Genomic DNA, 23,967 nt, shown 5'->3' with positions numbered 1-23,967 from the left:
ACTTAATTCAACATTACGGACCATACCCATCTTTGTATTATTTGCTGGTGTACTTTTGACGATCATCATGGAATTTTCTAGTCAGCTAAACGGCCACTCACGGTACACGAACGGCCACACCAACGGCCAATCGGAGTACACCAATGGCTACACCAATGGCCATACCAATGGACACACCAATGGGCGCACAAAAGGCTATGCCAATGGCCATGCCAGCGCTTCCATCGGGAAGCCTCTGTATGAGCCCATCGCCATTTGCGGCATGGGAATGAGACTCCCGGGCTCAATCAACGACTCCCAAGCCTTCTGGGACCTGTTGCAGAACAAGCGCAACGGACGATGCAAGGTGCCCAAGGAGCGTTACGACGTCGACACTTGGTTTGGCCCTGGAAAGTCCGGCCACGTCGCCTCCAAGTTTGGCTATTTCCTCGACCATGTCGACCTAGCCAAGATGGACACGTCCTTCTGGTCGGCGACCAAGGACGAGTGCGCTTCCATGGATCCGCAGCAACGACTCCTGCTCGAGGTTGCGTACGAGGCGTTGCAGACAGCCGGACAGAAGTCGTCAGAGCTGCGCGGTCGCAAGATCGGTGTCTTTGTCGGCAGCTTCGAGGGCGACTGGCTGGAGTTGGACCAGCGCGACGTCGAGAACTTCAGTCGCCATCGTCAGTCCGGCTCGGGCGACTACATGGCAGCAAACCGCATCCACTATGAATTCGGCTTTATGGGTCCCAGGTAAGATGATGACCGAGGTCTTTCCAAGCCACTGAAGCGTCATTGGCGAGTCCACGAGAGACTCAGCTGACATTCTTTACAGTACCGTCATCCGCAGCGCGTGTTCCAGCTCCATGATCGCGCTCCACGACGCATGCACTGCTATTATCGCCGGAGAGTGCGAAGGCGCTATTGTTGGAGGCTGCAATCTCATCCTTTCCCCGCGCATGACAGCCACCATGCAGGAGCTGGGCGTTGCCTCGCCGAGCGGCTACTGCCACACGTTTGACGCCGACGCCGACGGCTATGCCCGTGGCGAGGCAGTCTCGGCTGTCTATATTAAGAAGCTGAGCGATGCCATCCGCGACGGCGACCCCGTCCGGTCCGTGATCCGGTCTACATGCTTCAACTCCGGTGGACGGGCTGCAACGATGTCGGCGCCCGTGGCCGCCGCTCATGAGGCCCTGATGCGCCGCTCCCACGAGCTGGCTGGTATCACCGACTTTTCTAGGACGGCCATGGTGGAGTGCCACGGAACTGGCACACCTGTCGGCGATCCTATTGAGGTTCAGGCCATCGCGAATGTCTTTGGCGATCATGGGATCTATATTGGATCGGTGAGTTTCTGGGACCGTTTTCCTCATCAACCTGAGTTTCCAGAGTACTGATGATTCATTGCAGGTGAAAACCAATCTTGGACACGGCGAGGGTGCCTCAGCGATGTCCAGTCTCATCAAAATGACGCTGGCCCTCGAGCATAAGATCATCCCAGCCAATCTCAACTTCAAGACCCCGAATCCCAGCAGTACGTCTTGGATGATCTAGCACTCCTGCTAAATTGAATATTGACTAATTTATTCGAAAGTCCCATTCAAGTCACGCAAGCTCACAGTGCCGCTCGAGTCTACCCCGTGGCCCAAAGACCGCGACGAAGTCGTTGGCATCAATAGCTTTGGTGTCGGTGGATCCAATGCCCATGCTGTTCTTGCCTCGGCGGACTCTTTCGGCGCCGGTATGGCCCAGGAATCCGCAGCCGAGAAGACCATAGTCTCTTGGAAGCCCGCTCTGCTCCTGTTCTCAGCAAAGCATGCGGACGCACTCAAGAAGATCATTGAGAACCAGCAGGCATACCACGTCGCTCACCCGAACCGACTCACCAACGTGGCCTACTCACTCGCCATAAAGCGCGATGCCTTCGACCATCGCGCCTTTGCCGTTGCCGATGGCGTGGACGACTGGAGCGCCAAGTTCTCAACCCGGACTTCTGCCCCTCGTGAGCCGCCGAAGCTTGTCTTTGTTTTCAGCGGCCAGGGTGCCCAGTGGGCTCAGATGGGCAAGGAACTCGTCCAACTCTACCCGAGCTTCGGGGAGAGCATCAAAGAGCTGGACGGATACCTATCCGCGCTCGGAGATGACGGGCCGACTTGGTCGCTGATGGAGGAACTTATGCGTGGCAAGAAGACCAGCCGTCTATCCCAGGCAGAGTTCGCGCAGCCGTGCACCACGGCACTGCAGATCGCCCTGGTGGACCTGCTGCGCCAGAGTGGCCTCACGCCGGACGCTGTCGTCGGCCATTCGAGCGGTGAGATCGCCGGCGCGTATGCCAGCGGCGCGTTGACCGCCCGCGAGGCCATCCTCGCTGCCTACTACCGTGGCAAGGCGATGCCGTGGGTGGAGAAGGCACTTGTGGCTGAAGGTACCCAAGGCGGCATGGCTGCTATTGGCCTGGGGTCAGAGCAGGTAATGCCATACCTCACCAAGGGTGTCGTGGTCGGCTGTGAGAACAGCCCTGACAGCACCACGCTCACCGGTGATAAGAGCGCACTCGACATTGTCATGAGCCGGATCAACGAGGCACACCCGAGCGTCCTTGTCCGCGAGCTGAAGGTCGATCGCGCCTATCATTCTCACCACATGCGCATCGGCGCGCCGCACTACCTGGCTTCTCTCAAGGCTCAGGGCATCGAGCCCCAGCCGCCCTCAGTCCCTTTCCACTCCAGTGTCACGGGCGAAGTCATCAGCAACGCTGAGGATCTTAGACCCCAGTACTGGATTGACAACCTTGTTTCTCGCGTCCGCTTCTCTACGGCTGTCAACAGCGTCCTCTCGTCATCTAAGTCGCCCAAGACGTTCGTCGAAGTCGGCCCGCACTCGACACTTGCCGGTCCTATCCGGCAGATTCTCCAAGCCGCGAGTGCCCAGGCCGACTACGTCAACGTCATGAAGCGTGGCGAAGACGGTAGCAGGGCTTACCTCCAGGCCATGGGCGAGTTGTGGAGCCTCCACGTGCCGCTCGATCTTTCCGCCATCGTTGACAAGGGTGACTTCCTCACGGACCTTCCCCTGTACCCGTGGCACTACGAGGAGTCACTCTGGGCTGAGAGCCGTCTCTCAAAGGACTACCGGTCTCGGAAGTTCCGCCACCATGAGCTGCTCGGCTCCCGCATCATCGAGAGCACCGACCACAGCCCGGCCTGGCGCAACATCCTGCGCCTAGAGAGCGTGCCATGGATCAGGGACCACGAGGTCTTTGGCGACGTTGTCCTTCCGGGTGTCGGCTACATCGCCATGGCAGGCGAGGCGATTCGCCAGCTGACGGGCGCGGACGACTTTTCGGTCCAACGCGTCCATATCAAGGTGGCTTTGGCATTGGAGCACGACTCTAAGATTGAGGTCGTGACGCAGCTTGAAAGGGTGGCACTCACAAATTCGCTTGACAGCCCGTGGTACAACTTCACCATCTCCAGCTTCCGGAAAGCCGCGGATGGTGGTGCCGGGTCATGGATCAAGCATATCTTCGGTCAGGTTCGTGGTGGCTCTGACTTCCAGCCAGGCGCGGCGCCAGACGTGTCACCGCTGCAGAGGGCCGTCTCTGAAAAGGGATGGTACCGCAAGTTCCGCGCTTCGGGTTTAGACTACGGTCCGCGCTTCCAAAGCCTCGCCAACATCACGGCCGATCCGTCGACGTCAGAGATTGTGGCAAATATCACTAACGACGTTCGTGATGCCGAGTCGTACTATCCGATTCATCCCGGCGCCCTGGACTGCATGGCCCAGGCTCTCGTGCTTGCCTTGTGCGGCGGCCTGACGAGGAATCTCGGCTCCATGGCTGTGCCCACTTACATTGACGAGCTCTACTGCCGACCGTCTGCCATCAAAGACATGTCCATTCGCGTGAAGGCTACCGAGTGCAGGAGGAATGCCTACACCGGTGACCTGACAGCCGTCTGTGACGGACAGATTGCCGTTCAAGCCAAGGGCTTCCGCTTGACCGTGGTGGACAACACCACTAAGGCCGATGCTTCAAGCAATCTCGGCGCCAGATTCCGCCACGGCGCCGTCCACCTCGAATGGAAGCCTGACATCAACTTCGCCAATGTCGACATGCTGTTCTCTCCCGATCTGCCGCCCGACCAAGACTTCCACTTGCTTGACCAGTACCTTGCGCTGACCTCCATCGAGGTGGCCGAGCGTACGCGAAACATGAAACCCGCTCAGGATTTCATGGCGCTCTTCCAGAAATGGACGGCAGACTTCGCCGCGGAGACGCAACTCGAGGCCCTGTTCGATGCTTCAGAGAAGGACATCCTTCGCAACGACAGCGCTTACCGCAACAAGGTGATGGACAAGACATATGTCCAGCTCATGGACTGTCAAACACGCGCGGCTGCTGAAGCGATTGGTCGAATTGTCAAGGACATCGAGGGCCTCATGAACGGCACCACCGACGGTCTCGACATCCTGATGGACAACAAGCTGCTGCACGACGTTTACGACGGCATGCAGCTCACAGAGATGGGCAGCTTCTTTGACCTTGTCGCGCACAAGAAGCCCAACCTGCGAGTGCTCGAGATCGGCGCCGGCACGGGCGGCACCACGGCCAAGGTTCTGCCACTTCTGCAGTCTGCCTATGGCGAGCGCATGTATCTCTCCTACACCTACACCGACATCTCGCCGGGATTTTTCCCACCCGCGCAAGAGCGTTTCCGGGAGTTCCCGGGCCTCGAGTACCGCGTGCTGGACATCTCGCAGGACCCGGCCGGGCAGGGTTTCGAGAACGACCTGGAGAGCTATGATCTTATCATTGCCACGAACGTCCTCCACGCCACAGAGCGTATCCTCGACACGCTGAAGAACGTCCGCAAGCTTTGCCATCCTCGTGGGCGGCTCTTCCTGCAAGAGCTGTCTCCCGTCAGCAAGTGGCCCAACATGATCATGGGCGTCTTGCCGGGATGGTGGCTCGGCGCCGAGGATGGCCGCCCAGATGAGCCGTACATGGACGAACAGCGGTGGGACAAGGAGCTCACGAGTGCTGGGTTCTGCGGCGCTGAGACTGTCTTCTTCGATGGTCGTCTGTGCCTCAACATCGTCACGACGCCCAAAGAGATGGATGCGAAGCGACCGAGAGTAACGCTGCTTACCCCTGGCCAGGTCAGCGAGTCGTCTGAGCCGAAGGTACGTGCCGTGTCCGAGCAGCTACAGGGTGCCGGCTATCCCGTCGTCGTTCATCCTTTCGGACAAGCGGTTCTTGATCTTGGGATGGACGAGGACGTTGTCGCCCTGCTTGACGTCGACAAGCCCTTCTTCCATAACCTGAGCGAGTCGGACCTTCACGGCTTCCAGGCTTTCCTCGCCTATGCCAAGGGGCGCCGATGTGGCCTCCTCTGGGTCACGGGTGCCAGCCAGGCCGGCTGCACCGACCCTCGCTACGCGCCCGTCATTGGCGTGGCCAGAGTCCTGCGTCTCGAGCTCGGTATGGACTTTGCCACTCTCGAGATGGGTGGTCAGACGGAGGACAGCTCCCTCAAGATCGATGCACCGACTGTGGCGCGTGTGATGGGCGAGTTCCGCCGCCGCGATAGCAACGCCATGGAGTCGGATATCGACACGACTTGCGAGGCCGAGTGGGTATACTCAGCAGGAACCACTCTTGCGGGACGCTACCATTATCTCGACATGGACGCCGAGCTCAAGAAGCCCGCGCCCAGCAGCGGCACTGAGACAGCCGTTTCTGCTCCGGAGCAAAAGACATACCTCAAGCTCGACACTTGGCGGCCAGGTCTGCTCGACGCTTTGTACTGGAAACGCCTGCCCGTCGAGGAGCTTGCTCCCGATGAGGTGCGTGTCGAGGTCCGCGCCGTTGGCCTCAACTTCAAGGACGTCCTGGTCGCCATCGGCATCATCGCCGAGCCAGTCAAGATCGCCCGCGGCATGGGCTACGACTGCACTGGTGTCGTCACAGCAGTTGGCCGCGACGTCACCAAGCACCGCATCGGAGACCGCGTTGCCGTCTGCGAGAGCGGCACGTTCTCCACATCGCTCAATGTCTTGGAGCAGCTCTGTGCGACATTGCCAGACGACATGTCGTTTGAAGAGGGCGCCACCATGCCTCTCGTCTACGCCACGGCGTCGTACTGCTTGCTAGACGCAGCTCAGCTAGCCAAGGGCATGACGGTCCTGATTCATGCGGCCGCTGGCGGTGTCGGTCTCGCTGCGATTCAGCTGTGTAATATGGTGGGCTGCGAGGTCTACTGCACGGTCGGCAGCGACGAGAAGGTGCAGTACCTCATGGAGCACTGCGGCATTCCGCGTGATCACATCTTTAACTCGCGTGACACGAGCTTCTTGCCTGGTCTGATGGCCATGACGGACAATCGCGGTGTCGATGTGGTTCTCAACTCGCTGTCGGGTGAGCTGCTGCATGCTTCGTGGAAGTGTGTTGCTGAAGGTGGCGCCTTTGTCGAGATCGGTCGTCGTGACTTTATCGGGCAGGCCAAGCTTGCCATGGAGCCGTTTGAGACTAACAGGTCCTTCATCGGCTTTGACTTGGGTGCCATGAGGAACCAGCGACCAGATACCATTGCTAGGTGAGTTAGAAGAGAGATATTCCTAGTCTTAACATGTCAGGCTGCTAACACAATATCACAGGCTCATGGACCGCATGATGAAGCAAGCCAAGGAGGGCCGTATCAAGCCCATTCTGCCCATGAAGATCTTTGACGCAGCTCAGATCTCTGACCCCTTCCGGCTGATGCAGAAGGCGCAGCAGATCGGCAAGATGGTCATCTCCATGCCCGCCAGCGCCGACACCGAGCTGTCATCCGAGGCCATACATAAGCCCTTCCGCGCGCGCTCTGATGCCGCCTACCTCCTCACAGGAGGTCTGGGTGGTCTCGGCAAATCCATCAGCACCCGGCTTGCCGAGCGCGGCGCTCGCCACTTTGTCTTCCTCTCCCGCTCCGCTGAGAAGCCCGAACACGATGCCTTCTTCAAGGAGATGGAGTCCCTGGACTGCACAAGCACCAGAGTGTCAGGCGACGTCGTCAACTACGACGACGTCGTGCGGGCCGTCAAGGCCGCGGGCAGACCGATCGCCGGTGCGCTCCATGCGCCCTTGGTCCTGCAGGATAACAGCTTCCTGGACATGTCTTTCGACGAGTGGAACGCGCCTTTCCGCCCCAAGGTCGAGGGCGCATGGAACCTGCACAAGGCGCTCCTCTCCGAGAAGCTAGAATTCTTCTTCCTCTTCAGCTCCTTCGGCTGCATGTTCGGACAGTGGGGCCAGTCCAACTACTCCGCCTCCAATACCTTCATCGACGCCTTCGTCGGCTACCGCCACTCGCTCGGCCTGCCCGCCTCCACCGTCAACATCGGCGTCATGGGCGATGTCGGCTGGGTCGCCGACAACCCGGAGGCGCTCGAGAAGCTCCAGGCTGCGGCATCCCACGTCTCCCAGGAGAGCGACTTCCTCGACTGCGCCGAGCTTATGTTCATGCGCCCCGGCCCCACGCCGCAGACGGATCCCGCGCACTTCGTCCAGCACTCGCAGGTCGGCTTCGGCCTGCGCACGACGCTGCCGATCCTGGCGCCGAATAACCGCGTCGTCTTCCGCAAGGACCCCCGCATGCTGGTCTACCGCAACCTCGAGGCTGATGCGGGCTGGTCGGCGGCGGCGACGACGGGGGCGGCGGGCGCGGACCCGGCGGACGAGGAGCTGACGAGGTTCTTGCAGGCTGCGTCTGTAAACATGGCTGTGCTGCGCGGAGAGGAGGCGACGCGCTTCATTGCGCAGAATGTGGGCCGGACGCTGTTTGGCTTCATGCTGAGGTCTGAGGATGATTTTGATGTGCTTACGCCGATGGCGGATCTGGGTATTGACAGCTTGGTCAGTATTGAGTTAAGGAACTGGATTACTAAGAGGCTTGTTGTGGAGGTGAATGTGCTGGAGATTACAAGGGCAGGCAGCCTGTTGGAGTTGGGTGGTTTGTTACAGACGAGGATGGTGGAGAGGTATCAGGCTAGGAGGTAGATCAGGGATTGGTTTATGCCTGAGGAACGTCAGTTCCGAAGGATCCATTTCCGCGCCCTCTTCCGGCGGCTAATAGGCAGACAACAAAGTTAGAAACATGATGCAGTACAAGCGCCATCTCTATGGCAACGTTATCATGTTACATTTGCAGTCGAAACTCTATTTATAAGTGTTTGTTAAGATGCTCATTGACATGAATAATTTTAGTCTTTATTATTGCGATCTAAAGCGGCGAGTAGGCGGATATGGATGCCGTTGCATGTCTGGGCCCCTCTTAAGAGTTATATATGACCATGAGTTTAGGTCTAGTGTCAAGGGCACAGTCAGTCAAGACCAGAGCAGATTTAAAGCCACTCTCAGACGATGCCTTGGCTCCCCTAAGATGTACTCTAGCACAGTTCCTCCTGGAGTTTATATCTCCTTGCTTACGCGGGGACTGCTATTACATACTGAGCTGGGATCTAGACTAATTATAATAAGTATCTTCCTAGGCTCACTAAAATTAAGATAAAAGATAAACCTATTCTTATATGATTTTTATAGAGCTTTAGATAGTGCTTTAATAGTGGAGATGGGTACGCTCTGGCAGTCCTCGCGCAAGCAAGGAGATGCCGCAGAAAACGCTCCTAAGCAATCAGCTTAAAAAGTTCAGCTGCTAGACCAGACTCTTGTGTACCAGACAACCTCTCTCATCAGCCATCACAATGGCAACGCCATCCAATCTCTCCCTACAGGTCACCTTGGACCATGGCTTATCTATCACCGATGCGCCCATCAGAACCCTGAGATCAGGAGAGGCACTCATTCACGTGCGAGCGACCGGGATCTGCGGATCAGACATCCATCTTTGGAAGCATGGAAGAATCGGCCCCGCTGTGTTGCAGGCCAACCACATCCCGGGTCATGAAAGCGCAGGAAGCTCTGTCTATAGAAGGAGAGGTAGCATCACATATAAGAACTGTAGGCCTATTTGTTTCGGAGGTGCCTTCTATCATCCTGTGCTTAATCAACCTTGATACAGATCTTGCCAACGTGCTGACCACTAGCGAGATATTCCAAAGCGGCAATGACTTCATCTCTGCTGAATCCGAATTCCTTCTCAACGGGAACAACCAGATTCTTGGACGTAAAGAAACGGGTGGCGTCTTCAAGATGCTGCTTTGAACCAATCATAATACCGCGAACGACAGCTCCCTTTCCAAGTGCCAGTGCCGCAACATCCGGCATTTCATCCTGTGGGCATGGCGCTAGAAACCCAACAACAGCAATCGAACCTCCGTATGCGACCGCGTTCAAGCTTTGCGCAATGGTGCCGGCTCCGCCGTTCTCAATGATGTAGTCCGCGCCGTGACCGTCAGTCAACTTCAGCACTTCACTAGACCAGTCGGGACTGGCCTTATAGTTGATGGTATGATCGACGCCATAAGTCTGCTGGACGTGCTTCAGTTTCTCATCTGATGATGATGTGACGATGGTAATTGCGCCAGCAGCTTTGGCTAGAATCAGGCCAGTGATTGAGACACCGCCAGTTCCTAGAGTCATTAGTCATTAAATCAACTTTCTCGCCCAAGGGGACTGTACCAAGGAAAAGAACTACTTGGCCGGGCTTGATGGGGACATTCCCATAAAGTGTGTTCCAAGCGGTTGTGGCCGTAACAACTAGCGCGGAGAGCTGTGGATAATTCAAGGTCGTGTCCGCAGGCACCTTGACAATGGCACTACTAGGCAAGGTGATGTACTGCCGAAGAACACCATCGCGCGGGCCGCCAAGGCCGTGATCCCAGCCTTGAATCGGACCGTACTGAGTGACAAGATCGAAGGAAGCAATCACCTTATCGCCAGGCTTGAGGTCATTTACTTGACTTCCGACGGTTTCCACGTCTCCTGATAAGTCAGAGCAAGGGACGACATTGTCTTTTACTGGGAAAGGATATTTTCCCGTAGCGATTGCGTAATCGCGATAGTTGAGCGCCACGCTGCGAATTCGAATGAGGACCTCTTGGGGTAAAGGGGTTGGAACCTCTTCCTCGCTGACATGGAGGTCCTGAAGAGATGTACGCTGAGTGAGTCTGAAAACGGTCTGCGTCGCCATGTTTGTGATTTGAACTAGAAAAGTCGAGTACTGCTGTGTGTGGAAGAGTTGTTGATCTTGTTATTTCGTGCTGGAGGATTAATCTAGATTTATATCTTTGCAAGTCCTGGTAAAGAGCGATACTTCTCGGGAACTTACATAAAAGTTCCGTCGAGTATGGCTTAACAATACATCGCTTTATAATAACAAATTGATTCAACCGTTAACGTTGACTGAGACCTACCGTATCGACAGCACATTGGGTAGGAACTGCGGGTCATAAAAAGTCGATTCTTAATCATTAGCTGGCTGCAAGGCAAGCCAAAGACTGGCACTAAAAAGTACTAAGAGCGCAGAGCCAGTGAAGAGGCATAGGTGAGGTCTTGGGGGATCCGCAGTTCCTACTGGATGTGCTGAGTCGATACGGTATTGTATAATTTGTTAGCTGTGTGTTTGAAATGGCGAGCCTTGCGTGCGCAGCGAGCTGTGCAAATAACGTTTGTATTGGCTTCCTAGCCTAGCCCCATTAGGCTAGTTTCACAACTGCTTCTCCTCCTTTTAGCACCACATCACGATGCCAAAACGCTGTTGAGACAAAGATGCTACGTTCTCTTGGCACCGGCCAAGCCATGATTATCTTGGGTGGCGGGTCAAATCCTATGTAAGTGAGCTTTTAGCTTCACCCATCCAGTCGTAGCCAGATCTATGCCAGATTAGTTGATTTCTTTTATGATGAGAAAGGGGCCCTCTTGTGACAGATGTAAGACTTGGTCTGAGCTCCAATTGAGGCTGTGATTGGCGCCGCAGTCAGCGTTGTAATCGAATACTGATTGCGAGGAAGTGAGGCTATCACGAAATGGCATCTTGCTGCGTGTGCTGAAAAAAGCCGAGGGTTAGGCTGATAACTAGCCATGTGACGTCAGTGGCACGTGACCGTGCACGGGCCACATGCTGTCTTGATAGCAACCTTGGATTGTCGCCAACTCAGAGTTGCATGTTTCATTAATGGATTTTAAGCTAGCAATGGTTAAAACTCGTTCAAAGCTAATTAGTGCCCAACTTCCTTCCAGAGATATTCCTATTATGCAGAAAAGGCATAAGATTTAGAGTAAACGAGTTAGGTTCTATACTGACACAGCCAACTTATAATTCTTTATTTTACGTTGTCTCTAAAGTGAGAGTCGGAACTCAAGGGTAGGTAGAAGTAGCTACTCAATCAAGCCACCGTTGGAACTCTCTAAAAAAAAAAAAAAAAAACGAGCCAGAGTGGGAGGGCCGGCGCTAGCCTGCAAACAGAAACCACCTGGAAGAGCGATAAAAAGTACTTCTCCCAGGGCGACCGGGGCGCCGAGACACATGTACTTATTAACAACAGGCACCGCCGGCAACGTCCAGTTTTAGCTTACTGACTGGTGATTGGCTTAATTTGAACCCCATTTTATCCACACAAGCTAAAGCCGTTGACCCTCGGAAGTCGTAATTTTATCTTCGGCCTGTCACCATCTTCAGCCCCATCCCCCGATCCATCCCAGTAACACCCTCGCCATGTTTGCAGCCTCAAGACTCAGATTGGTCTCTCGACCATTGTCACGCGTCGCTATGCGGCCTCTTCACGTGACGGCCCGACGCTTCGCCTCTGCGGACCCCCCGAACCTGCCCGAGATGATGATGAACGACCCTAAGATTAGGGAGACGTTTGAGAAGCTTAGCCGACACCCCCCTGCTATCATTGCCATGCAAAAGGTTGGCGACATCATCAAGAGCAAAGGTAGTGAGATCTTTCCAGCTTGTGATGAGCTACTTATTTATTCTCGCACAGGATTTGAGCCTGGCCAGCCCCCAAGCAAGATGGAGGTGATGAAGCTCTTGATGGACAAAGAGTTCCGAGATGCAGCACAGACTGTGAGTTACCTTGATGCTCGATACATTACATAGTCGTAGACTAACGAGAGTTTCCAGTTGACAACCGAGATGCAAAACGCAGGCATCGAAATTAACCCTGATGTAGGCCTGCCCTTCCATCTCGCCTCACAAATGTTATGCTAACTCTGAATAGGCTTTGATGGCGATGATGGGAGGAGATAAGAGCAAGTAAAGGGCCAACTCTAACACACACCTTCGGTTAATAAGTGAAGTTCGTCGCGATGCTCTTGAAGTGTTTTGAACGACTTGCATCACAAGATGTAAGCAGCAAAAGCCGCACCATTGTATATACACAAGAAAACTGAGATGTCGTACTTCAGAGATAGGGAATTGCTGCCTGATCAGTATCTATTTGTACTCCATTTACTACCATTTCTTTGAGGGCATCGTCTGCTTTTATGATCCGCTCCCGGAAATCCGGAGCCGGTTTCCGAACCCCGAATCTCGGCCGACTGAGCCTCTGCGGGGTTTCGGTTCCCCGCACATCACGACTCGGAATCCGTTTCAGCACTCCTCATCACTGCTATAAAGAGGACAATAAACCTGCATTGATGTTTGCAGTAGCAGGCCTAGTCACGTATTTATAAATCTTTGTCAATATGGATAGCTTTCCCCTTGCCGGCTTTCCGGGCTACACGTCAAAGACGTTCAGCTACAAGACCACCTCGGATGGCGACATTTCTGTTGATGTCGTCTATCCGGAAGAGACGGATGGTTCTCCTAGTACCGTTCTCGTCCATTACCACGGCGGGTTCCTAGTGAGTTACCAGTTCCTCATTAATGACATGCTGCTAACTTACTGAAACAGATTATCGGTGACAGATATAGTTTCCTGCCTTACTGGCTGGTTCACGCCTGTGCCTCTCGCAAATGGATCTTTGTCACACCCGAATACCGTCTAATTCCGGAGACGACGGCACACAGCGCTGTTGAGGATGCCGCAGATGCTTACGAATGGGTTCGGACCTCACTTCCAGGTCTTCTGGGCCGCTCAATCGGCTCGGTCCTGGTGTCGGGCTCGAGTGCCGGAGGTTACTTGGCACTCACGACAGGAACCTTGGCTGAGCAGAAGCCCGAAGCCCTGCTTCCCATCTATGGAATGCTTGATCCTGCTGGATCTCGCTACACGACACCTGGATCTAGCATCTTTGGCCAACCCGTCTTCGACACGAAGCCCGTCCTTCAGCAGTTCCCCAAGAAGAAGCAAAACGAAGATAGAAAGTCGATCTCTGCTTGCCCTCAAACTGAAGATTCAGCAAATGATCCCAGATTCTCTCTAGCAGCGGCACTCCATATTAGCGCCCTCTTCCCCGATTATCTAACCGGCGTCGACGGCCTTAGTCGTGCACTTGCCGAGGAGGGTATCAAGGCGATTCCCGATAAAGACAAGAAGCTCTTCCCACTGTCGTTTGGGAACTTAGCTGATCTTCCCCGCACCTTTCTGCTCCACGGCGTTAATGATTCAGCTGTGCCGATTGAGAACAGCGTGACCGCAGCTGAGAAGCTTCGGGCCACGACATCGAGCGAAATCGTCACCGAGTTCCCCGAGGATGCGGAGCATGGGTTTGATTCCAGGATCGGTAATGTCAACGTCGAAGGGAAGGAAGGGGACAAAGTCCTGGCTGTGGAGAGTCTGAGGAGGGCCATTAAGTTCCTGGAATCTTCGGTTGCCAAGCTATAGTAGCTGGGGGTGCGTAGGAGCCATAGGCGCATTTACCGATAATTCACTATGCCCTTTTTAGCCAAGACTGTGAAATTCCGATGTGTGTCTCGCCTGAGGTTTCTTGGAAGTGGCCTTCTTGCTCGTTGGGCCCCTGGGCCAACCAGTTAAAATCTGTGACTTGAAAGAACCGCTTTTACTGGTCATGGTTGCATGACTGCATGTTGGGTCGGGATGAAACCAATAAAGACCCCAGTAAGTGTAAGTACAACCCTCCCCTGAAACGCCTGGCTGCCCAGGCCAGGCTCCAGGCAGAGCGGAGAAAGATGTGCTGTCATCATTTGCTGGAGATGTTGGTGTGGTCAACCTTACTCAGCCTTCGACTCCGCCACTCTGTGTTGCCTATCATGACGCCGTTGTTTGCGCACAATTTCCTGGTCAACCTTCCTTCCACTTCCCCAAATTCAAGTCGGCGTGTCTGAAGCCGACATCTCACAAGTTCTTCTGAATTAGCTGTTGAGCAATACCACCAGCTGGAAAACCACTTCAAGGACATGGCTCCGCCCACGATCTACTCAAAACCGCTGTTGCCCAATGAGATACGACTCATGGTCCTACTCCCAGGAAAATGGAAAGACCCCGTCTCTTGCGAGCTTTGCATAGACTTACTGGTCAAGAAGAGTCGGAGAAGGCAATACAAGGCCCTGTCGTATGCATGGGGTCTCGAAAGCCGCTCAAATCCGCCGAAAATCCAGGTTGGGAACATGTTGCTTCCCATAACGGTCAACCTGGATTGTGCTCTCAGGCACATCCGACGACAGGACGAGCCTGTAGTTCTTTGGGTTGACGCAGTGGTGAGTAGGCTTATCGTACTATGGAAATTACATTCTGACTTTAAGTTAGTGCATCAACCAAGCTGATGCGAAAGAGCGGACTACGCAAGTCTTGCGCATGGCAGATATTTATAGCGAGGCCACCGAGGTCATCGTCTTCCTCGGTGGCGGCCCGGGCCGTCAGATGAAGGGTTCCAAGAAGCAAAAGGACCCTGGGCCCTGTACCGTTTTCACAAATACACCTCTGGACGACAACTTGACGAACCAGGCTCTTTCGAATTGGACCACGCCAGGCCGCCGGCAACAGGTCACTGCCTTTGACCTTTTCTGCCTCCTAAGAATCTTGTCACAATCTCGCGGAGCACCCGACCCGTTCGAGGCCTTGAGACAAGTTCCGGATGTCTATCTCACCGCCATGTTTGAGAGTTTGCGACAGATGCTCACAACCCGCTGGTGGGACCGTATCTGGGTTGTGCAAGAGGCGGTGATTGCACAAAAGATTACATTGAGATATGGGGATGTTTCAGCTCCATGGGAGATGGCCGCCGAGGCTGCTTTGACACACTTCCAGAGAGCTAGAATCGACGATGACAGCCCAGTTTCGAGGGATGATATCAAAGTCTTGAATCTCCTCTCTCGAGTACAAGACATTGACAACTTCCGCCGAGCGTGGGGAGAAAGTGACAGGCCCAACATCCTGTCACTTCTGAGGGATTTCAGCAACCGCAAGGCTTCTGATGAGCGAGACAAGGTGTATGCATTGCTCGGCCTGTGTGACCAACATACAGGCATCCGGCCAGATTACTTGTCTGAGGTCCGAGAAACGTACATGCTGGCAACTATCGACATCATCCTACACAGTCACTCCCTATCAGTGCTTACGGGAGACCTCGGCCGGAAAGAGAGGCGAGACCTGCCGTCATGGGTCCCAGATTGGAGTGCCACATTTGACGAGCATGACCGAAAACGGGTTCGACTTTTTAACCACTACAAAGCTTGCGGAGCCGTAAAGGGCAGCATACTGGAAGATGACCGAATCGGACGACATATTGAAGTCGAGATGGCCAATTTAGCCATGAATCTGGAGCGTTCACGTGATACGGCATCTCTTCCACCCCCTCCTCTTTCGACAATCCTTAAGTGGTACAAATCCGCCCATCCAAAAGCCGAAATGGACTGCGACAGGGTGATTGAATGCTGCCACTCGGACGGCCAACGAGAAATCGAAACATTGATAGACTACAGCATCATCGAATTTGAGCCCCTCAGATGGGAAGGTTGCTTGAAAGTGAGTGGTTCTTGCATTGGAACAGTAGGGAAGACAATGCCGCCCCTCTACTCGTCTTCAGACATGAACGCAGTTTCAGATGCAATCACTGCCTGGCACACACAAGCAGAGTTGTCACAGCATCTCACGTTTAGCCGAAATGAATTTGTGTCTACAATTCTGTCAGATGTCAAAAAGACTACAACCGGATTCAAAAGACTTGGGCCCGACGACGAACGAGCAATAAGCTACTGGTATCGACACAATATTGAGAGAGAGGAACTTGACCGGGCGGACCCAGACGCAGCACCACCTTCGCCCGAAGCGTTGGATGCTTTCACTGAAGTCATGCGCTTGTCCGTTACCAATCGAACCTTCTTCATCACAAAAGAGGGCAAGATGGGCCTGGGTCCGGCTTCCATTGCCAATGATGATGAGATACATATCCTTCCTGGTGGCAAACTGCCGTTCGTTCTCCGGCGTGTGAAACCTCCAGCGAATCTCAATCCTTGGCCCTATGATCGGAACCCCGGAGCATTCAATTTGGTTGGCGATTGCTTCCTTCATGGGGCGATGGATAACAAGCTGGGGTTCCTTCAAACTGGGGGTCTTCCAGCGAATTTGCTTTATCAGGTGATGGGCATATTGGAAAGGAACTGGGAGAGCTGTGGCCAAGACTTGGGAGCAATACTCGGGTTGAAAGTAAAACAATCTCAATGGTATGAGGGGAAAGAATCGTCTAAACAATACCAATGGCCTAAAAATGCCCCATGGCCTGCAATGTCCAGTTGGGTTGGGGGATATCGACAAGTTCTGTTAGACTGCTGGAACGTGATCTACATTAGATCGAGGGTGCTGAAGGACAAGGAGAAGCCAGGGGGCGGTGAATCACTTCGGAACATAGATATTATCCAGAAGATGAATGAGCTAAATAGGGATTGGGCGAAGTTGGGGAAAGTAGGAGAGGAAGTTGAGAAACGATTTATATATTTAGTCTAACATAATGGCGAGAGATCTTTTGTTACATAAAATGGTAGCACTTGGTGCTAGTTAGCAGTCAAGGCCCTAGATGCTCCATTTTAAGAGCAAATCTTGGTATTTTAATGAATATGTCTTCCAACTCAAACATGGCTACCGAAGATGATCCTTGTAGTTTGCGATTCTTGCATTAAATGGCGCCCACGGCGTGATGCGACTGAACCATAATATCGCCATGCATCGATTGACGTATATATTATCGTTGTAACTCATGGCCCTTTGTAGATAGATTGCGACAGAAGCAAAATGCTCAGACAGAACGGATCTATGTGTCTCAGCTCGTACGAACCATGCGAATATAGAACCCTCTCAAACATTGGTTTACAGTAGTTAATTCCAAATTATCCATCAGTATGGGGCCACTTTCGAGCAGTTGGCATGTGGTTACGATCCGTCATGCTTGGCCAGATGGTCTCAATGTACCACCCCAGAGTGCTATCCTTCTATCTATGCCCTGGAATGAACCCTGTAGTCGCACACGCCATTGGCGATGGCGTTGGACAACTCTTGCCGCACCTTAGCCACTTCCATCTCACATGCACTAGCCTACTACGGTGCTCTGCGGGCTTAAATGAACCCAAGCAGTGCTGGCGAGCGTGAGGGTTGGCGATCTGACGTTGGGCCTGTAGCATACGGTCGGTCGCCCTCCCCGTATCGGGCTTTAATTTCACCAGCCACTCGGCCTCCTTGAAGGCTATGCTATAGGGTCTAAATGCATTATTGTGGAGTCGCGATGCCGTTTAGACTTATCGGCAACAACTCGTCGTTCCTGATTCGTATTTTACAATGCCTAGTTTCGCCATCTCCGACTGGTTCACGGGCTTCATTGAAGCGATAGCAGTCGCTAATGAAGCCGGCAAGCTAGCTTCGGATTCATGCAGATTTCGGGCAACCCAAAAATGGTCTATGCTGTAATTCCACAAATTCCAAGCCGGAAAGCAGGTTTGGAACTGAGTAAACAGCAAGTGCGAAAAAATCAAATGACAAGGACGCAACCTAGGCTGCTACTTCAACTTCTTCTCATCGTAGAGAGATTTCCGCCAAAGAGATCCTACATCATGTTATTGGCAGTCGGACAGTTGACAGCCCGCCATTATCTCGTAGGACTGTATTTCAAAGGTTCTTGCTAGTGGAATCTCTTCTATTACATCGTTTTGATACACTTGATATGCACCTCTGGGCTAGAAGCAAGCATCTCAAGGAGGAGACTGGATGTTTGCGGGTGTTCTACTCGCCTCCAGGCAAGTACCTACCCTACAACGACATGATGGTGAAAGCGGGCCACAATTTCTCTCTCATTGTTGCTTTAATAACATGTCTAACAGGGAGGTGGAATTATTGGTAATGTGAAATCTGCCTATTTGAGTATTTCATAAAGAAACGTAGGCTCATAACTCACTAAACCAGTCATTGATTTAACTGGGCTTTGTGGCCATTTGCACGGGGCTTGGAAAGGTCAGAAGTTAACTTGTATTGGATGCTCACGACGGACAGAGGTGAAAAAAACAAGGGTTATCGTTTATACTATCAATTCCTGCTTTATCGGCTTCACGTAATACTCCCACCATTCAGTACCCTCATGGTCAACCCGAGCGAGGCGGCCAATCTCATCAAAGTCTTTGTTCAATGCCACGGTGCCTACATATCGGCGATGACGACAAAACTCGCAGCTTTTCTCTGCCATTGGCCGTGGTGAAGGTACGTTGAGGTATCCTACTATGCAGTCGACCTCAAAGATTGTATTAGCCTTGAATTTGCATGACCAATGAGTATGGTCCTTTCTTATCTCCTTGGTTATTTTCATCATGGATTCCTGAGTTGTGTAAAAGGCACTCCGGGCTTTTGATGGCTTGGTAGATCGTGTCTCTTTGCTCTTGCTGCTATTTTAAATGGTTACTGCGGCCAAGCTTTTATATCACTCTCAGTACGGTGAATAGTTGCTTGTATTTAACCTTAATGGTCCATACATATTCATATGTATCTCCAACTCCTCCCAGTCACTATCAGCAAGTAATGTGATAGACCCTGCTCGCTAGCTCATCTGGACCGGGATCGTGACTAGCAGATTCTGAAGCTGCCAAATCACTGATTAATATTGCGCCGGTCAGTTTAATATTCAGTCACTACTTGACAGCAACACTTCTATTCACCAAAGCAAAGCCCTCTTTGGCGTGGTGTAGTCGGCATCTAGTCATTCCGGTCTCGTAGACGCGACATGTAGTATCACCACGTCAACACTCACGACTGTAAGGAAGATGCTCGTACAACACGCGAAATCAACATGCGGATTGTGGTATTGGCGGGACAGAGTGGGAGCTATTTGACCAACAAACGTCAAGACGGAGTGACCGACGCGCTGCACCATCGGAGCCGTGTTCCTTGCCTCCGACTCAGCTCAAATATTGGAGATCCTTTCTTCAACAAGGTCATTCCCCGCTCTGATCAAGACATTTTAGCTAACTGTGGAACATGGACCCCCACAAATTCACGGTAGGCAACATGTGATGTGTGACCCTCCACGCGTTTCCTGCGAATCACCAACAAGCAATGACTTGTGCACAAGTTACAAATTGAATATCCTCATCCCTGTTTCGTGACAGTGCAGAATCCTTCGTCTCTGCCGAGAAAAGGCCAAGGAAGGAGGAATGGTTGTGATTGATAAGATGCATCTCAGCTCCAAGACTTTTGGCGCAGATCCTTTTCGACGCTATCCAATCAGACCCGCCCGAGGGGAAAGATGATTCGGTGGCTTGGATAAGCATAAAATAGGGCTCATCTGACCTCTGTAATTGTCAAGGCTGGCTGAAAAGCAGGATGGGATATGCTCTTATGCCGTATTTCGACTCGGCCCGAACAGGTCGTTTGTGTGGTAACTGTCAATTGTCATACACTTTGTTGGCCGAGATCGGGAGAAGCACTACAAAGGGGTTAAAAATTCGGCAACGCCAATGTTGGTGGCCTGAGAGTGGCTCCATATCTGCAATGTGATTCCTTAGAACCAACAGCAGCTGAATGTCTAGCTTGTTGGTCATTATCCTTCCAAATCCACTCCCACACGCATGCAACGGGTAATTGCTTACCTGGGGCTTTCAGTGTGACAGAGCAATGTCTTTAAACCACATGTTGCCCCCTGACGTAGCATTGTGTACTCACTGGCCGTCGATCCTTCTTCCCCTCCACTTATCAATCTCGTCGATCCCTTTGCCAGGCCCTTCTATTTCTCACACCTTACCCAAATACTCAGTTACGAGAGGGCAGATGCACATTTCTGACACACATATCTGAGGACCCTTTGCACTGCACGAGTCGCCATGGGATCCATTCATCGAGAGACCACAATGGATGACGACGAGAAACACAAAAATCACGCCGCTGAGCGCCGCCCACCGACCAATGACGACAGGAAATCATTGAACGAGGATGCTCTTGACGGTGTCAAAGGTATCGAAGCCATCTCAAAGACTTGGACAAAGACTTCATTGGCTGTCGCCTATGCCAGGTACGTGAAGAGCGCCTAATCGACATATCCCTGAATTGAGGTCTAGAGATTTACACCACTCAATGGGTGTCTAACTCGATGTTTGCAGTTTGCTGCTCATGGCTTTCATCACATCATTGGAGGGTCAAGTCACGGGCTCTGTCCTCATCTTTGTGGCCAGTTCATTCCAAAGTCACTCACTGGTCTCGACTATCGGCGTGGTTCAAGCTGTCATCCTTGGTATGCATTTGTCACGTCGACCACACACTTTTACGTGGCTAATGGAACGTAATAGCTGTGGTTAAGCCGCCAATGGCAAAGGTTGCTGATGTGTTTGGGAGATTGGAAGCCTTTTGTGTCTCCATCGCCCTTTACACTCTGGGCTATATACAAATGGCGGCGTCAAACAATGTCGAGACGTTTGCATCGGCTCAAATCTTTTACGCAGCGGGCAGTACCGGTCTATTGATCTTGCAGCAGGTCTTTATTGCCGATACCACCGACTTAACATGGCGTGCCCTCTTTTCTACTCTGCCAGACCTGCCATTCCTCGTCACAACATGGATCGGTGAGCGCATTGGTACTGGCATCAGGAATAGCTCTGGCAGTTGGAGATGGGCCTATGGGATGTGGGCTATCCTCTTGCCAGTCTCGTTTCTACCTCTCCTCATCTCTCTCCTCCTCAACGGCCGACGAGCCAAGAAGCTGGGCCTTGCTCCCGAGTCACGCACGACGATGAAAGGAAACCCCGGACAGATTCTCTTGAATCTTTGGAGGGACATGGACATTGGCGGAATTCTCCTCCTGGCAGCTGGGTTCTCCTTGATCCTGGTCCCTTGCACCATCGCCGCCAAAGTTTCGAATGGCTGGAGCAACAAGAGCATCATCGCCATGGTCGCGCTGGGCGCTGTTTTTGTCGTCGTCTATCCGTTCTGGGAGATGAGTACTCGTCTTGGCAAGAAATATGGCGTCCAGGGCACATTTGGGAAGATTCTTGCCAACATGGCGCCTTATCCTTTGACGCCTCTGCATCTGCTCAAGTCTCGGACGTTCAGCGCTGGCTGTGTTCTGATCACATTCTATTTCAGTGAGTTCCCCGTAATCACAGATTCGTCATATCTAATAGCTTGGTAGTGGCATTCTACCTCTCGGTTCAACCATATTTCTACTCGTACCTACTTGTCGTCTGGGACCTCGACACACAGTCAGCCACCTACATGGTCCAGATTTTCAGCTTCTCAGGCACTGTTTCCTCTCTTATCGTGTCATTCCTCATCAAGTTTACGAACCGGTATAAGTGGTTTGTGGTCGTGGGATCCTGCCTCTACATCCTGGGCATGGGACTGATGATGAAGTATCGCACCCAAGACGCCTCCCTCTCGGCTATCATTGGGACTCAGATTTGTATCGGCTTTGGTGGGGGCATGCTCAATGTGCCAGCTCAACTTGGTGTACAAGCCAGCGCTGGACATCAAAATCTCGGATCTGCCACGGCCATCTTCCTCACACTTATCAGTATTGGTTCCGCTATTGGCTCTGCCATTAGCGGCGCTGTCTGGGGTCGCAATATTCCTGCAAAGCTGACTGCATATCTTCCAGAAGAGGCGAAGCAGAATGCGACAATGATCTTTGACGACATCAACGTGGCTTTGTCATATCCCATGAATGGCCCCGAACGCATGGCCATCAACCGCAGCTATCAGGAGACCATGAGTACTCTGCTCACCATCGCGGTTTGCGTTTGCGTCCCGGTTCTCATTTGTAGCTTTTTAATGAGTGATTACCATCTTGATGAGATGGAACAAGGCGTCACTGGAAGAGTCATTGGTGGAGAGATTGGCGAAGACAGGATGAAGGCCCAGGGAAGCAAAAAGGGAAGTCCATATAACCCAGCGAATTGGCTCAAGCGTGGTGAAAACAGAGAAGCGGACCAGACAGGCAGTGCATCTCCGGCGGAAACGAGAACCTAGTATATGGCTTGGAGACGATGATTACGGATTTTAGCCCGTGGTTATCATGTTACCAGCATTGATCTGTTGCCGCCACTCAAGAACGAAGCAAGGCTTGTAAAACTAGCAGATAGCGACCAATAGGTGTTTTAATACCCACTGTGTTAGCATTGGGTTATGATGCTATGATGTGTTGAAAATCTGTTCTTTATTATAGTTGCAGCCCGGCCCTGGATGGGTTAACATAGCCCGAAGATCGATCAACAACCTACTATCTAGATTTGGTATCCGAAAGTTTCTCCAATGGCGGTTATGAAGAACTATAGATGAAACATTCCCTTTAGCCGTAATGAAAGGAACCATGCAACCCGCGTCATACCCGCCCCGGCTATTCCACCCATGGCCAGACTGGTGCATGGTTGCTACGCTGAAAACAAAGGGGTCACCTAACGCACCTGTGGAAGGCCAATGCTCTTTCGGACCTTGGAAATTATATTTCCATTGAGTGGTTACTCACGTTGTTGTCAAACCTCGGCTTTGTCGTTCGCCAACGAGGAATTATGGCGCGTTAGAGTCATGGGCTAATCCCGTGCTACGTTGCTTTTAAAGACACTGCTGAGGAAGACACAGAAACTACATTCTATCGGGTCTCAATTCATGTCTATATTGATGGGTACTGTTCTTCGGTTTATTGTGGACATATCTTTGCAGGCGATGAGACAGACGTTATCTAACAGGCCACATGCTCATATACAGACAGCCGCAAAGGAGCTCACAGCACTCAATGTACACGGTCATGAACAAACATGATTCTACAGGACAGCCATAACAACCAGTGTGTGAATGGAGAAATTCAAAGAAAAATCGGAACTCGGTGTTATTTACTATTCAACAGCAAGATCGAGCGACGTTTCCTCAGCTTATACAGTCAATCGCCCCTCTCTTGGTCAACCCCTTCAGCATCTTGGGCTTCGCCTCTTCATTCAACAGTAAGGCAGCAGTGGGTTTGAGCAACTGCCAGGAATAAACCCTTGCTTTACCTGCGGCAAATCTGACTCGAAAATCTGAGCAGATGGATCCAAAATACGGTCAATAATGTGAACGATGCCCTGGGGAGAGTTAATGCCCTGGTCAAACAGTCCTACAGAGGGTTACTTACATTAGTAACGGGGAGGTTTCCTTCCGTGACTGTGGCAGCACTGTTGAGCAGCAAGTCCTCACCAACCGTCTTCGCACTCACGTATAGGTACGTGCTGGTCTGAAGTCGGATAGTGGTAGAGTTGAAGTCGGAGGTCTTGAGCTTTGCGTTTGGGACGTAGTGGTGTTGGATCAGATTTCCTAGCCACCACTTCCCCTTGGCCGTCTTCGCAAAAGTCTCAAAGTACTCTCCAGTGTTGTTGAAGGCCTTGTTCGATGGCGCGAAAAAGGTGTATTGCCATGTTGCCGAGGTGTTGAGGGCTTGCACAAACCCTGCGCAGGTTAGCCATGATGATGATTTACATCAGCTTCAAGACAAACCTCCTAGTTGATCGAGTGTTGACGATAGAATGGACAGGTCCTCTCGCGATTGGATGAATTCCAAAATAGTGTCCGATGCTGGGGCAACATAGATATCTTCAGGAATCGGAGCAAAGGTGAGGGGCTGGCGATCGACGACCTCACAAAGAGATGTCGATGCCGCCAGGGCTGAGAGGAAGATGGAGTAGAATCTCATTGTTTCGATGG

The 23,967-nt window shown here is 52.5% G+C and overlaps 7 protein-coding genes across 7 annotated transcripts; 5 read left to right on the top strand and 2 right to left on the bottom strand.

Annotated features, from left to right (window-relative positions):
• Nucleotides 1-67: 67 nt before the first annotated feature.
• On the top strand, nt 68-8,023 carry NECHADRAFT_123123 (uncharacterized protein; the record flags this gene model as incomplete). Its single annotated transcript, XM_003040661.1, has 7 exons — nt 68-102; nt 217-735; nt 818-1,331; nt 1,396-1,519; nt 1,580-5,721; nt 5,755-6,581; nt 6,643-8,023. 7 exons carry the CDS (start codon nt 68-70, stop codon nt 8,021-8,023), a joined length of 7,542 nt encoding a protein of 2,513 aa, XP_003040707.1.
• Nucleotides 8,024-9,025: 1,002 nt separating this feature from the next.
• NECHADRAFT_37345 (uncharacterized protein) lies at nt 9,026-10,115 on the bottom strand (the record flags this gene model as incomplete). Its single annotated transcript, XM_003040629.1, has 2 exons — nt 9,026-9,555; nt 9,605-10,115. The coding sequence occupies 2 exons, from the start codon at nt 10,113-10,115 to the stop codon at nt 9,026-9,028; spliced, it is 1,041 nt and encodes a 346-aa protein (XP_003040675.1).
• A 1,524-nt stretch (nt 10,116-11,639) lies between these two features.
• Nucleotides 11,640-12,140, top strand: NECHADRAFT_37325 (uncharacterized protein; the record flags this gene model as incomplete). Its single annotated transcript, XM_003040660.1, has 3 exons — nt 11,640-11,865; nt 11,914-11,996; nt 12,054-12,140. 3 exons carry the CDS (start codon nt 11,640-11,642, stop codon nt 12,138-12,140), a joined length of 396 nt encoding a protein of 131 aa, XP_003040706.1.
• Nucleotides 12,141-12,554: 414 nt separating this feature from the next.
• Nucleotides 12,555-13,757, top strand: NECHADRAFT_67891 (uncharacterized protein). The gene is made up of 2 exons (XM_003040659.1): nt 12,555-12,775; nt 12,826-13,757. The coding sequence occupies exons 1-2, from the start codon at nt 12,617-12,619 to the stop codon at nt 13,696-13,698; spliced, it is 1,032 nt and encodes a 343-aa protein (XP_003040705.1). The 5' UTR covers nt 12,555-12,616; the 3' UTR covers nt 13,699-13,757.
• A 474-nt stretch (nt 13,758-14,231) lies between these two features.
• Nucleotides 14,232-15,510, top strand: NECHADRAFT_67889 (uncharacterized protein; the record flags this gene model as incomplete). The annotated part of the gene is made up of 2 exons (XM_003040658.1): nt 14,232-14,531; nt 14,581-15,510. Coding segments are annotated over 2 exons (1,230 nt in total), but the record flags the coding sequence as incomplete, so codon positions are not given.
• A 4,643-nt stretch (nt 15,511-20,153) lies between these two features.
• On the top strand, nt 20,154-22,263 carry NECHADRAFT_78541 (uncharacterized protein; the record flags this gene model as incomplete). Its single annotated transcript, XM_003040657.1, has 4 exons — nt 20,154-20,314; nt 20,403-20,533; nt 20,589-21,380; nt 21,428-22,263. 4 exons carry the CDS (start codon nt 20,154-20,156, stop codon nt 22,261-22,263), a joined length of 1,920 nt encoding a protein of 639 aa, XP_003040703.1.
• A 962-nt stretch (nt 22,264-23,225) lies between these two features.
• Nucleotides 23,226-23,956, bottom strand: NECHADRAFT_78540 (uncharacterized protein; the record flags this gene model as incomplete). Its single annotated transcript, XM_003040628.1, has 3 exons — nt 23,226-23,369; nt 23,402-23,712; nt 23,761-23,956. 3 exons carry the CDS (start codon nt 23,954-23,956, stop codon nt 23,226-23,228), a joined length of 651 nt encoding a protein of 216 aa, XP_003040674.1.
• Between the last annotated feature and the right edge of the window lie 11 nt (nt 23,957-23,967).

The sequence above is a fragment of the Fusarium vanettenii genome, assembly GCF_000151355.1.
Source record: "Fusarium vanettenii 77-13-4 chromosome 3 genomic scaffold NECHAsca_60_chr3_6_0, whole genome shotgun sequence".
In the NCBI taxonomy this organism is placed as follows: domain Eukaryota; kingdom Fungi; phylum Ascomycota; class Sordariomycetes; order Hypocreales; family Nectriaceae; genus Fusarium; species Fusarium vanettenii.
The sequence above is the reverse complement of the archived record's forward strand: the minus strand, read 5'-3'. Positions and strand labels throughout refer to the sequence as shown.